The sequence below is a fragment of the Physella acuta genome, unplaced genomic scaffold, assembly GCF_028476545.2.
Source record: "Physella acuta isolate Inbredline_101_S28 unplaced genomic scaffold, ASM2847654v3 ptg000324l, whole genome shotgun sequence".
Classification (NCBI taxonomy): domain Eukaryota; kingdom Metazoa; phylum Mollusca; class Gastropoda; family Physidae; genus Physella; species Physella acuta.
This window is the reverse complement of record NW_026731843.1, coordinates 1-15,737: the sequence shown is the minus strand read 5'-3', so window position 1 is coordinate 15,737 and position 15,737 is coordinate 1. Positions and strand designations below refer to the sequence as shown.

Here is a 15,737-nt window from a genome sequence, read left to right as displayed (position 1 = left end):
GCCCTAGCTAACACGTACGTATCTCCTATTACCATTTAGTAGGCGCACATAACTATGATTTTTCTGTTTACACCTTACTAAATATCCTTCCCCCTGCTCCACACACAAAAGCACAGATAAGATTACTACTAAACACGTTGCTTTAAAAAAATGATCAGCTCCGTATTCATTCAACCGCGTCTACATCATTTTCTTAAAAGTGATCCTATGTTTAGCTTTATAGTCGATATAACTATCCAGACAAATTATGCTGAAAGTGCTTTTTCTCTTTCGCCAACCGCTGTTGTAACCAAGTAAAGAGGATTAACTCTAACCTAAAATTGTTTTCTTTATGAGCTAATTAACTCTCAACAGTTTTCGCCCCTTATTTCCCTTTCTCAATCTGAACATCTACCAATGTTAACAATTGACAATATTCCTAATTCTAATAAAACACTAGGCATTTATGTGCAGCATATGCGTTTGTATTGTACACTTTAAAAGGTGTAATGGAACACAATAAAATCGTAGATCGCAAGAAAATGTGTCTGTAGCCTACTAAACAACGATCATAATATCGTTTCCGCTAATTATAGACACCATTTTCCCTAATACAGATAACTCCGGCACAATATAGATAACTCCTGCAGAGCTACGCGTCCTTGGCTGGTTAAAGTGCGTTCCTGTTTACCAGCTGCTAATTTAAAAAATTGAACGTAAATACACTTGTTATTTGTAAATATAGTCCGCATCTGTTGCCAGTATGTATGGAGAGTACACTGGACAGGGAGAAGGGAAACACACTTGTGAGCAAAGGCGTAGGCAGGGTGGGTGCTGGAGAGGGGGGGGGGGTCAGCCTCCATCACGGAGCTCCTGGGACACACGTATACATATATAGGCCTATATATGATGAAAACTAATTTTTTAACACCTACACCCTATAACAATATACTGCAACGTAGTGGAGATCCGTGTAGTACCGTTAGATATAACACGATGATCAAGAATACAGCGTCAAACACCTACTGTTAGAATGTAAATATTGTGTGTTCGTGTGTACAGTGAGAGCTCCAGGGCTTGTAGCGAAGACACTGGTACAATAATAAACTCTAAACGTACGTGCTTAACCCATGGCGGGCTAAGCTTGTAGGGACCATGGCAAAATGTATCCTGAGGGCGATGTGACATTTAGGTATTTCGTGACGATTTTATACTTGTTACAATATCGTTATTTAAAACAAACATACTTAGGCCCCAAAAATCTGGCCACCTGACTGCAGTCTGCCCCAACCTTCCCCTAAAACCCGCCACTGATATAAACAGGCACTTATTTTTTTTTTTTTTTTAAATAACATTATGTTATCACGACCCAATGTTTTAGCCAAATGAAATAAAAGCAGATAGGCCAAAATAACATTTATTAGATTCTGCAATCTTTTTGAAGTAGATGTGAAGTGTTAATGTGCTGCTTTGGCTAGAAACAGTTTAACACGAACTTTGTAAAACTTTATATTGAACAAACAAACAAACAAGGTTTCTCTATTAAGGCTGTTGTGGTGTTGTGTATTTACAACAAATAGCATCAATTTAAAAAAAAAACATCCGGTAAACCAAAACACATTGAACCGTGTCCAGATGTTTGGTCAAGATGTGTACATAGCTGGAGTTGCTCAAGCATAACGTGAATCTCAGTGATCTGAGCAACGAATCACACAAAGTACGCCATTCCTACACACAAGCCTATCTAAATATTTAAACTGACTAAAAACTCGAATCACCCAGCATGATTTTTCACCCTCTACCTGTCTGATCAAGACTTGCTGTTGAAGAGAACCTGATAATAAACAGAGACTATCACAAGTTAACTCATGTTTATCACGACAATAATTGAATTACAATATCTCTGCTTCACCTTCCTTTAGTGTGAGCAAATGTGTGTTGAACAGAGGCGTAGCGACCCTTCCCGGCGCCCGGGGAGATTCGATTTGCACCCCCTCCTCAAGATTTCGATTTGCACCCCCCCCCCCTCAAAATTTCTATTTGCACCCCCCCCCCCCCTCAAACTTTCAATTTGCACCCCCCTCAACCTTTCAATTTATTTTTCCAACCCATTTTGGCGCCCCCTAAGGTCGGCGCCCGGGGACATATGTCCGTCCCTCCCCCGCCCCCCCCCCTCACTACGCTACTGGTATTGAATGCTACACTATGTGTTTGATGGCGTTACTTAAATGTGAAGGTTTGTAAAATAAAAATACATCATCGCTTAAAGATATTCGGATTGTTTTTAAAATATGTATTGTATTTTGAACACACCTTCAACAATATTATCAAACACTAAACAAAAACACACCCGATAGAAAAATAAACAAACTAAAAGTGCTAGGTCGTTGACCTTCACGTTAGCTTAGCTTTTGACTTTTGGTTATCTAGATATGCGGATTTCTTTTTCTCCCTCTCTAAACAAACGAGCGGGTAGCGTAGTGATAGGAGTGATAGAAACGAGAGATTTTTAAAGATAAACACACAAGTTCTTCTAGTTCGGGTGTCTTCTTTCACGTATATCTGCAAGATGGTGTGTATATGTGTTTGTGAGAATGAAGGCGTATGTGTGTGATAGATGTGTTACTTAACAAGTATGGTTGGGGTGAGGCACATTTTGTTTAAATTAGACAAACACAAGTAAGAGTCGAACTCTTCTCAAACAAATTCTCACAACATTGTATTGACGTTAGCAGTTAGTTAATTATTCATTTATATATATACATACATATATATATATATATATATATATATATATATATATATATATATATATATATATATATATATATATATATATATATATATACATGGGGTGTATGTCTATTAACAACATACGAGATGTGTTGAAACAGCAAAAGCACTGCCCAAGGCCTAACTAGTGCCAACGTGTCTCATTAAGCTATCTGCTATCATTTAACCATCGTTAGAAAAATGTAAACGTTGCATTTTTTTCTCCGTTTTTTTAAGCCTGCTGGCTAATGCTTATCTGTCAACATTCCACCAACCGGTACCTTGTAGCAAGCGAGAACCTTGACCTCTACCCTCTACATATCTTATCGCAAGGGTCTCCACATTTTAGACATTTAGAACTAAGTTCATTTAGATTTTAGAATTTCATGCTTACGTATATATATATATATATATATATATATATATATATATATATATATATATATATATATATATATATATATATATATATATATAGTGGGAAAATATCTTTGTTGTGACCTTTTCAAAGCTCAGCAAACTCACATTTCATTGTTTTCAATCCATTCACCCTCATCCCAATGGCATACACGGAGGGGGAGGGGGGGGGGGGGTTGTTCGGGCTAAAGGGTTGAAATCCCGTCTCATCAAGATCGACCATCAAAATAAAATGATAGAACATTGTTACATATATTATACGATTCTTTTTTTTTAAACCATGACAAAAACCTGCTTACGCAACTACATCAGCCCACCTACCAAAAATGTATTCTGACGCCTCTGCTCGCCAAATTGATAAAAACAAATTTAGAACTCTCGACCCTTCCCTCCACGCGAAATTTTACAACCAGGATATAAACAGGAGATGTTTTTATTTCACACAAGCCTCAAGCCAGCCATTTACTATCCACAGCCACGGGAGATAACTGAACGAAGAGGGAGGTAAGCGGCTTTTTTTTTGTTACTTTCACTATAGCCTAGAAACGGTAATTATTTTTTAGCATTGTTCATTGTAAAGAATTGGGTGGTTTAAACAAAAAGTTTTATATCTTAAAGACAGAATTAAATTTTACTTTTGAAAAAGATAGGGTTTTTTTTTCATTTGAAAGTTTGTAAATACATTTTTAAAAAAGTATTTTGGCTGTACAGTTTAGTATTAGAGTTCATATTTGTGGTTGTGTTGATTGTTTTCTATAACAATAGAGTGCATGGCCAGTAGCATCACATTTTATATGGCCAGTAAAATCACATTTTGCATGGCCAGTAAAATCACATTTTGTATGGCCAGTAACATCACATTTTGCATGACCATCAAATTTAGATGAGTGTCTGGATTTCAATTCTGCCCTAGCTGGCGTTAGACTATGTTGGGTCCACAATAGGACTGAGTGAAAGATACCAGCAATTCACGATTAGTCAAATTAACAAGTGTTTAGTGATAACCAGCTACCTGCTTGTATCGCGCTATAAAGAGGGACTAGTTCTGACCTTAGTGCACTGAGAGTTTTTAAAAAAAAAAGTTATAAATCTCCTGTTCAAACAAAAAGAAATGTTTTATTGTTTACATAATGGTTCATAGTTCAACTTGGAAATGTCAACAGCGAGCCGCTTTCGGGGTCATGTATCATAGGCGGTCTTATGGTCGGGGGTGGATTCAATAAGATATACAGACGTATACCCCACCCCCACTCGAGGGTCCAAACAAATATGCCCTAATTCAGCCCTAAGTCCTCTCCGTGCTATAACTAATGCTTTTGTAAATTGTTCTGCTATGTTTTATCAGGACCCACAGCCTTGAACTTTGAACTGGTGTATCACCAATTTTTTTTATTTATTTATTGGAGAGTGAGTTTTCGTCTTGTAACAGAGAATCTTCATGAAATCTCGATTCTCAGACCTCGGCATATGAAGAGGTAGTGTGATCAGTACAATGCGCAGCCGCGTTTACTTTTCCCTGCCAGAGGCGTTGGACCCATTATGGCGCCCGGGGCGAAAATCCCCACCCGCCCCCTAGTTACGCCTCTGCTCCCTATTTAATTAAATAAATTTAATTAAACATTAGAAATGGATTTATTCATGGATCTAAATCGAACTCAAAATCTACGTGTTAGTACCTAAGCGCTCTATTGTTGGACATCGCCAACCAAGTGGCTTAAGAAATGTGACTGTTATTATGCAAATGATACGTTCTTTTAACAGACTAACTTTGATTTTAAGCGTATAAACTATTTATTTATGACCCTCTTCCTACTGCACACTCTAGCCTTCCTTCCACTTCCTTACCCCCCCCCCCCCCCAATCATACCAACTACCATTTTCACCCACCCACCACCAAACTTCCCCAACTTATACCCCCCCACCCCGCCCATATTTGTTATCTCTCACAATAAGTTTATGAGAGCTGCCTTTGCAAATAAAAGCAAGGGCACTTACGCTTTATACATACAGTTGTAAGTTTATCCAAGATAATAATTCTTTCTCCCCCCCCCCTTCCAACCCCTTCCCCCCCCCCCCCCCCCCCCCCCCAGCTATGAAACTTTCAAGAACTTAACTATAACCATTCTATAGCCTATTTCACTTCTGCCTGTGAGAATATACGAACACTCAACAGCTTGTTAAATTTTTTAAGCTGCAAGAACCTTCTCCTAGGTGTAATCTAAGGTTGCATTACTTCAACGCTCTGCTTTATCCTGCTTCACTGTATGATAAGGCTTCACATAAGTTTGTGTTTATTTACAGAAGAACTGAACACCATATTGTAAGAAGTGAGCTGAGTTCCATTTTCTAACCATGTCTGCCGGCATTAAGATTCATCAGACACAGGTAAAACATTCTTAATTTTTTATCATCCCCTATAGACAATGTGGATCGGTTGGAGTAGTGATGGAAGGGGAGGGGGCTGGGGGGTGTGATGAGATAATTATTTTTTGTTCCGGTACAGTAATTTAATAAAACTTATTTTTCTTATTTGAATACAAGCTTCACAAATATGTAGGCTCAAATCTGACTATGCCAGATTTTTTTTAGGGCCGACTGAAAGAGAACCTGCCTGCTAGTATTTATCTGTGAGGTTGCTTTGTTTTTTAAAGCTAGGGCAGTAGATTTATTTTCGTTGAAGAATGTAGATCTAGAATTTTTAATGTTGGTCCTACGCCATAGAGCAGGGGTCTCCAAACTTTTAAGTCCGAGGGCCGCATTAACTATCACATTTCAGTTCGGGGGCCAGTTTCTTCCAGGCATGTCTTTGATTTTTCTGGGCAAAGTTCCTCAGCCATCACCAACAAACGTTTTTTCCGTGGACAAAAAGATCTCCGCGGGCCGCATGAGAGGACCTCGCGGGCCGCATCCGGCCCGCGGGCCGTAGTTTGGAGACCCCTGCCATAGAGGAACAAGATAAATGCCTTATTTCAGCCGCTAACTGCAGCCTAATGTTGTATTACGCGCTAACTAGAGTAACTTGGTGCGGTTCGGTTAACTACTAGAACTAGATCTAGGTATTTAAAAACACTGGTGACATTTTTTAAAGACACCAAACATTCATGTTTGCTACAAGTACACAAGAGAGATATTTAATATTATTTAGGTATAATAATGTTCTAACTTAAAACTTCAAAGTTGAACATTTCGGCCTATCTAAACCACTTAATATACAATTATAAATGACACTACTTCTATTCAATATATCGTCAACCCCTTTTAAATTTTAAATACATGGATTTAATTTAATCAGACCACAATGTAAGAAAGTCTGGTATTCTGATCGCTGAGTCTAATTATTATATTAATAATTATTACTTTTTTTGTATTAATAAATTCTTGTCTGTGCATACTAATATTTAGAACATCAAGCATGGAAAATACATTTTCAAAATTGTACTTTATTTCAGCTTTTCATCAACAATGAATTTGTTAACTCAGTTAACAAAAAAACAATACCAGTTTTAAACCCTGCCACTGAAGAGGTCCTTTGTGATATTCAAGCTGCTGAAAAAGTTTGTCAAATACTTTGCTAATGATTATACATTAAACTTAAAAGTCTATTCCCATAATTTATTACCAAAAAACATATTTGGCCTCTAAGTTATAACCCTATAATGATTTAAATCCATGAATGAACACTTATTTCCACCAGGAAGATGTTGATCTGGCAGTGGCTGCAGCAAGAAAAGCCTTCAAGCTTGGCTCCCCATGGAGAACAATGGATGCTTCCAAAAGAGGTCAACTTATTGCAAAGTTCGCTTCTTTGCTTCAAAGAGATTTTGAATACTTGGCAGTACGTGCCATATTTTGTTTATGTTTTTGTAACTTGTTATATATTTAAGAAATAAAATCATATTAATTAACCATACCCACCTTTTTAAAAATGTCAGTAATGACTTTATAATGCTGAAAAATTATTGTTAGGCTTATAGTATAGATAGGTAAGTAGTTGGTTTAGGGAAGTTGGGTCTGTAGTAGGTTAAGGGTAATGTCTAATGTTAAATTTGGTGTTTAGGCTTGGTGTTTGGCTTGAGCTAGACATAGTGTTATTTTAAAATTTAGATCAGTGTTTGGTTTAGAACTAGGTTTAGTTTTAAGCTTTTCATTTATTTTTTAAAAACTTTTTAAACAAATTGCTCTAGTCACTGGAGTCTCTTGATAATGGAAAGCCCCGCAGTGAAGCTGTTGTTGATGTTTCCATGACAATTGACCTATATCAGTACTACGCAGGATGGTGTGATAAAATTTGTGGGAAGACAATTCCAGTTGGTTGGTATTATTTTTAAAGTTGTGTAGCATTATATTAAAAGAACATTCTATTAGCTTTGTAATTTTTTTTATAAAAATTATGAAAGAAACAACAATTTTAGTAATGTTTAATCTCGTTGATTCTCAAACCTTCTTGTATAAACATTCGTATCTAATTTTTTCCCCTAGATGGAAATTTTTTCACCTACACACGTCATGAACCTATTGGTGTTTGTGGTGGGATTATTCCTGTGAGTATCTTAAACTCACTAATTTTATAAAGGGCAGTAACTCTGCTTAGGCTTATTAAAACAAAACATTCAATTCATTCACTACAAATTTACATAAATATTTATGTTTATTACCAATGAAATTACCCCTTGTTAATAATGGGGTAAAGAAAATATTAAATTTTAATTTTAAGTGAAATAACCCCATTGTTAATGATGGTCTAATAAAATTAGTTTATATTCATTTCCAGTGGAATTACCCCTTGTTAATGATGGCATGGAAAGTTGGCCCAGCTATTGCTTGTGGTAACACCTGTGTTCTCAAGCCTTCTGAGTTAACGCCCCTGTCTGCCCTTTACTGTGCCCAGCTATTTAAGGAAGTAAGTCATAATTGTGGCAGTTTTTGTTTATGTGGTGTATTACTTTCTCAAAGTATATATATATATATAAACAAATATATATATATATATATATATATATATATATATATATATATGTATATATATATATATGTATATATATATATATGTATATATATATATGTATATATATATATATATATATATATATATATATATATATATATATATATATATATATATATATATATATATATATATATATATATATATATATATATATGAGGATCATTCCCTCATTCTACTCTTCTTCATGAGAAATTATATTTTATAACACAGACTGTTAATAAGAAAATACTTTGATAAAACACCCTAATGTTTTTGATTACTAATGGGATACAAGATGTTTGTAATTACTTATCTTATAGACTATATTTATTGACAAATCATAATTGAACAAAGTCTTCCTTCAATTGTTCGTAGAGTAACCTCTTGAGAAAAATGTTCCTAGCCTTGTGATGGTGGATAACATTTTTGTTTAATTTCTGTCAGGCTGGATTCCCCCCAGGTGTTTTGAACATTGTCCCAGGCTATGGGGACACAGCGGGGTCAGCCATCACTCATCACATGGACATCGACAAAGTAGCATTTACTGGATCTACTGAAGTAAGTAGGGGGGAGTGATCAGCATTTACTGGATCTACTGAAGTAAGTTGGGGGAGTAATACAGTAGCATTTATTGGATCTACTAAAGTAAGTTGCGCTGTTGTAATACAGTAGCATTTATCAGATTTACTGAAGTAAGATCTATGGGCTGGGCATAAATCAGTGACATAAGATTATTTTGTTTATTATGTGGATATTTTTATTTAGACCTTGTGATCCTGTAGGCAAGAGGAGTAGAGTTCATCTATTTTACAACAAAGATTTAAGGAAATTTTATATCACAATGTTCAGCTACATTTGTTCCTTGAACTTAAGTCAAGTACCACATTACAGCTGGATGGTCTCAAGGGCACATAAAGGTCTAGACAAAAATGTCATTCTTTAGATTGATAAAATTTGGGATCATTTTTTTTAAATTAAGTACTATGTATATTGTTCGAATAGGATAAAAGAGATTGTGTAAATGATAGATTTATTCTATGTATCTTGTAGACAGGAAGAAAGGTGATGACAGCAGCTGCCCAAAGTAATTTAAAGAGAGTTAGTTTGGAGCTAGGTGGGAAGAGCCCACTGATAGTCTTTGCTGATTGTGACAGTAAGGGAAATAACCATGTTTTAAAAAAAACAGTTATTGTTCATAACTTTTTATTTTATTTATTTAATTTTTTCACCATCTTTTTAAGAAATTATTAAATGCTTTGTTTAACAAAAAATTTTACCTTAGAGACTTCACAAATGTAAAAAATATCAATAACATAAAACATGAATGTTCTTGAAATATGTTTACTTATATTTTTAAATGAAAAGATATTAGTTTTAAAAAAATAAGATGATAGGATTAAACAAATTATAATGTAAACAATTCATTGCAAACTAATTACGATGTTCATAGTAACAACAGTAGATATTTTTATAAATATAAATACCATTAAATAAAAGAAGGAAAATATTTTAAAATAAAAATTGTGAAATAATTATTCTTTTCAGTTGATTTTGCCACCAAAGTTGCCCAGGGTGCAATCATGACCAATGATGGCCAGAACTGTGTCGCTGGATCCAGGACATTTGTGCAGGACACCATCTACGATGAGTTTGTAAAGAGGACCAAAGAGCTTGCCAACAGTAGGATAGTTGGCGATCCTTTTGATTCAGCCACACAAAATGGTCCACTTGTGAGTGATACACTACTGAAAACAAATGTCAATTTATTTTGGGGGTCATCCATTTATGACGTCCACACGCGGGGGGGGGGGGGGGGGGGGGGGGGTCCAATAAAAATGGACTTTTGTGGACGCATATGCACTTTTATAAGGCAAAAAAGTGGATTTTTGTGGTGGGGGGGGGGGGTCCAAAATCCAAAAAAATTGTGGACCTCATAAATGGATGACCCCTTGGGCCCTTTATAGATGTCAATATTTTAGGGACATGTAGAGTATTCGCCCTTTTGTCTTAAGGAAAGATGAATTTATAGAACAAGAAACAATTAAAAAAAACAGGACAAATATGTAAAAAAAAAACAGAAAAATGTATTGCTTGCTAACAAAATAGCAGCTATGAATTATACAAAAATAATTAAATAGAGTTAATCATAACATAAAACTATAAAAAAAAAATATTGCAAACCTCTGAAAATAAATAGACACAGAATTCTTTCCTGAATTTTCCTCACACAACAGTAGAGTCGCATCTCATACACCACACCTAAGACTCAACCAACTGAACTCACAAATAGGCAATATATAGCTCTTTCTCACTTACAAAAACAGCATTGACAACTATAACAGCAGAAGGGGATGCAACCAGTATAGTCTTGATGTATCACTGCAGTCATTGCTATCCCTGATCAGTATCAGAAGTTATCATCCTTATTCTGAAATATAGTGACAATTATGCTATTATTTTTCTTAAAAGTTACAGTTATGTTAATTAATTTAACAATTCTATTAATATAGAAAGTGAAACAAAAAAATTAATTTACTGTATTGAATGCTATTTTTAACAAAATTTGTTTTCCTCTAAAATTGCTAACACGGTTTTAAAAAAATATTTCTAGATAAGCAAAGGTCAGTTTGAGAAGGTTTTGAACTTCATGAAGAAAGGCCAGGAAGAAGGAGCTAAACTTATTGCTGGCGGTGATCGTATTGGCACCAAAGGCTTCTACGTCCAGCCTACAGTTTTTGCTGATGTGACTGACAACATGAGCATTGCCACGGATGAGGTGGGTACAAATAATTGCTTACGTTTTCCAGAGGAAACAATTCATGATGTTTCTCTCTAGCTGGGATGTCAAATTAGTGGTCACATCCTGTGTGTTGAGCAGTCATTTTCCACCTGTCTTGAGATTTCTAATCCAGTGCATGTTTGGTGATGTAGGTGTGATGTCCAGCCTCATCACCTCTTGCTAATTTCCACTTTAGCCAGTACTTGGTCAAAGGATATTTTTGCTACCGGTAACCAGACAGAAAAAATGTTGAATCCCTCTGAGGAGGAGAAGATTGATAATTTTTTACTGGTTAAATTTGTAAAAATAAATTAATACAGTATATGTAGGCCATATGAAAATGGATACAATGAAACTATTTTTACAAATGTTTTCTTCTAACAAGATATTCGGACCAGTACAAAGCATAATTAAGTTTAGTGACCCTGAGGAAGTGATTGAGCGAGCCAATAAGAGCAAATATGGGCTCGCTGCGGGCGTCCTCACCAATGACATCAACAAAGCCTTCAAGATTTCTCAATCACTACAAGCTGGAAGTGTTTGGTTAGTACTGCTTTTAAAAAACTTAAAAAATGGCATAGTGAATTTTAATTATTTTTTTCTTAATAATAGTCCATACCAGGCACATTTTCTGGAATAATGAATTGTATGTTGTATCTCACAACTGACTGAAGCAGTGGTAGTCACAAGGAAACTCACCTCATATTTGTCTAGTTGTAGCAACCAGTTGTTGCCCATTTTTGTATTTTCCATTTTAAAATTTACATTTTACTTTATAAAAAAAGTATCACAAAAACATTTTTTTATATTACATAGGATCAACTGCTATGATATCTTTTTATATTACATAGGATCAACTGCTATGATATCTTTTTATATTACATAGGATCAACTGCTATATCTTTTTATATTACATAGGATCAACTGCTATGATATCTTTTTATATTACATAGGATCAACTGCTATGATATCTTTTTATATTACATAGGATCAACTGCTATGATATCTTTTTATATTACATAGGATCAACTGCTATGATATCTTTTTATATTACATAGGATCAACTGCTATGATATCTTTTTATATTACATAGGATCAACTGCTATGATATCTTTTTATATTACATAGGATCAACTGCCATGATATCTTTTTATATTACATAGGATCAACTGCTATGATATCTTTTTATATTACATAGGATCAACTGCTATGATATCTTTTTATATTACATAGGATCAACTGCTATGATATCTTTTTATATTACATAGGATCAACTGCTATATCTTTTTATATTACATAGGATCAACTGCTATGATATCTTTTTATATTACATAGGATCAACTGCTATGATATCTTTTTATATTACATAGGATCAACTGCTATGATATCTTTTTATATTACATAGGATCAACTGCTATGATATCTTTTTATATTACATAGGATCAACTGCTATGATATCTTTTTATATTACATAGGATCAACTGCTATGATATCTTTTTATATTACATAGGATCAACTGCCATGATATCTTTTTATATTACATAGGATCAACTGCTATGATATCTTTTTATATTACATAGGATCAACTGCTATGATATCTTTTTATATTACATAGGATCAACTGCTATGATATCTTTTTATATTACATAGGATCAACTGCTATATCTTTTTATATTACATAGGATCAACTGCTATGATATCTTTTTATATTACATAGGATCAACTGCTATGATATCTTTTTATATTACATAGGATCAACTGCTATGATATCTTTTTATATTACATAGGATCAACTGCTATGATATCTTTTTATATTACATAGGATCAACTGCTATGATATCTTTTTATATTACATAGGATCAACTGCTATATCTTTTTATATTACATAGGATCAACTGCTATGATATCTTTTTATATTACATAGGATCAACTGCTATGATATCTTTTTATATTACATAGGATCAACTGCTATGATATCTTTTTATATTACATAGGATCAACTGCTATGATATCTTTTTATATTACATAGGATCAACTGCTATGATATCTTTTTATATTACATAGGATCAACTGCTATATCTTTTTATATTACATAGGATCAACTGCTATGATATCTTTTTATATTACATAGGATCAACTGCTATGATATCTTTTTATATTACATAGGATCAACTGCTATGATATCTTTTTATATTACATAGGATCAACTGCTATGATATCTTTTTATATTACATAGGATCAACTGCTATGATATCTTTTTATATTACATAGGATCAACTGCTATATCTTTTTATATTACATAGGATCAACTGCTATGATATCTTTTTATATTACATAGGATCAACTGCTATGATATCTTTTTATATTACATAGGATCAACTGCTATGATATCTTTTTATATTACATAGGATCAACTGCTATGATATCTTTTTATATTACATAGGATCAACTGCTATGATATCTTTTTATATTACATAGGATTAACTGCTATGATATCTTTTTATATTACATAGGATCAACTGCCATGATATCTTTTTATATTACATAGGATCAACTGCCATGATATCTTTTTATATTACATAGGATCAACTGCTATGATATCTTTTTATATTACATAGGATCAACTGCCATGATATCTTTTTATATTACATAGGATCAACTGCTATGATATCTTTTTATATTACATAGGATCAACTGCTATGATATCTTTTTATATTACATAGGATCAACTGCTATGATATCTTTTTATATTACATAGGATCAACTGCTATGATATCGTCTCCTCCCAAACACCATTTGGTGGATACAAACAATCAGGACAAGGGAGAGAAGTGTGAGTACATTTTCAGCCTTTAACAATTTACATTTTATTGCCCATTAAAGTTTTATTTTGATTTGCCTGCTTTAATGAACATTTTAAAAGCTTTTATTTATTTTACTGCCTGTCTGGGTAGGAATTTGCAGCTAAATTTTACCCACTTCTCCCAGATCGTTTAATTTTACAAACTTATTGGTACACAGTTATTGTAGGCCTAAATCTGAAATTAAAAGCATGGGTCACACTTAAAATCTTGGTATCAATGTTGAAATTGAGTATTTTTGTAGGCTACTACCAGTTCAAAACAAAATGTGCATATAGGCCTATATTCATATTAGTAGCCACACATTAAATTTATTTTGTTAAATTTATTTTATAAATTTTTTTTTTATTTATCACACAAAATTATAGCAACCAACATTTTTTTGTATAAAATTCTTCTTTATTCATACAAAACTGCTTTGGACAACGTTCTTATGAACCTCCTAAATGTATTATTGAATTGAAAAAAACTTTTTCTTTCCATTTCAGGGGAGAGTATGCACTTCAGCTGTACACAGAAATTAAAACTGTGACTGTTCAGATCCCTGGAAAAAATTCTTAAGCTGCTAGTCATAATATTTTGTTGGCTAATGGTTTATGCTTTTGAGATGTTGTTGCAGTACTTTTTTCTTATCAAACATTTTTTTAAATGTGAATTTATAACAATTATGGATACAATTTTTTGTTAAAACTACAGCTTTTATTTTATTGCAAAATTGTATTTGATTTTCACTTATTAAAAGTGGTATAATTTGCTCATTTTTCCTAGAAGTTGAATATTTATGTTCAAAAATAGCAAAGTACTTTTTTTTTCAAAGATAAGAATTACATTGTATGTTTTGATTATTTGTTTTCTTCTACAGCTAATTTGGTGATAATGTAGCAATCAATAAAATGCTTTTGATTCTCTCCTGTATCAATCTACAGTGTATTTAGTTTTCTGATTCCTTACTCACCACTGAACCATGTTAAAAACACATGACTTAATGTGTTTACATCTACCCTACAGTAGGCTGCGGACAACCTGTGACTGCTCATGTTTATGGAGTTTATGAGATATTGAAATACCTTTATAGTTGTATTATGCCAATATAATTACCATGTTAAAATTATTTGCATTTAAATCAATTTATGTCATCTGTGTTATTATCCTAGCATGTCGTATTTAGTATTTACTTTGACATTATTAAAGCTGTGTATGTGTTAGACTATAAAATTTCTTTAAAATATACAGTTTACTGAAACATAACTTTTTTTGGTGAATATTTTTTCACATTCTGTACTATCTACTCTAAATATATTCTATTTTAAGCCTATTTTAGGGTGTTATAATATGAATTTCTTTATTCCCGTGGAGCCCACATCTACTTTCACTAGTGGATTTTCTTTAATTACCTGTTTGTTCTATAGATCATCATCATCTATCATTCCTGCCCAAGAAATATAGCGCAGATGAAGTAGAGCTCATCTGTTTCTAAGATCTTGGCATGAAAAGGGATTGTGTCCAGCTACTTTACTTGCCCTACGTGAGTTAGGTACCCACCAGAACAGCGTACAAATTCGAGTGTGGGATCCGAACTCAAAACTGTCTGGTTAGCTGCTGTAAGCTCTACCATCTGACCACTCAGCCTCTTAGTCATATTGGACAATTGTTTAGTAGTTAGGTGATAAGCCTAGTACCCAGTGATGTGGGGTAGCTTGTGTTTTGGACCATGGATGTCATATCGTGCATAGATATTGTCCTGTACACTGTGAGAGAGAAAAGAAATATTTTCTTAGAAACGCCTTATTTAAGGTAGCGGCGTGTACAAATGGTAACCTCAAGTTTCACTCTCGAGTCCCACATTTCCATTCTTCACTGAAAGAAACCCTGCCAGAGGCGTAGCGAGGGGGGGGGGTACATATGTCCCCGGGCGCCGACCTTAGGGGGCGCCAAAATGGGT

General features: G+C 33.9%; 1 protein-coding gene across 1 annotated transcript; it reads left to right on the top strand.

Moving 5' to 3' along the window:
* The first annotated feature begins 3,563 nt into the window (after positions 1–3,563).
* LOC131940638 (aldehyde dehydrogenase, mitochondrial-like) lies at positions 3,564–15,032 on the top strand. The gene is made up of 14 exons (XM_059299347.1): positions 3,564–3,672; positions 5,470–5,553; positions 6,618–6,722; positions 6,863–7,003; positions 7,353–7,479; positions 7,648–7,709; positions 7,940–8,068; positions 8,600–8,713; positions 9,206–9,308; positions 9,701–9,885; positions 10,767–10,931; positions 11,320–11,477; positions 13,693–13,767; positions 14,284–15,032. Exons 2-14 carry the CDS (start codon positions 5,521–5,523, stop codon positions 14,354–14,356), a joined length of 1,470 nt encoding a protein of 489 aa, XP_059155330.1. The 5' UTR covers positions 3,564–3,672; positions 5,470–5,520; the 3' UTR covers positions 14,357–15,032.
* The last annotated feature ends 705 nt before the right edge of the window (positions 15,033–15,737 follow it).

Coding starts and splice junctions, on each gene's coding strand:
- LOC131940638 (XM_059299347.1), top strand. CDS start 5,521: ATGTCTGCCGGCATTAAGATTCATCAGACACAG. Junction 9,309..9,700: donor AGTCTTTGCTGATTGTGACA/GTAAGGGAAATA, acceptor TATTCTTTTCAG/TTGATTTTGCCACCAAAGTT. Junction 10,932..11,319: donor TGAGCATTGCCACGGATGAG/GTGGGTACAAAT, acceptor TCTTCTAACAAG/ATATTCGGACCAGTACAAAG.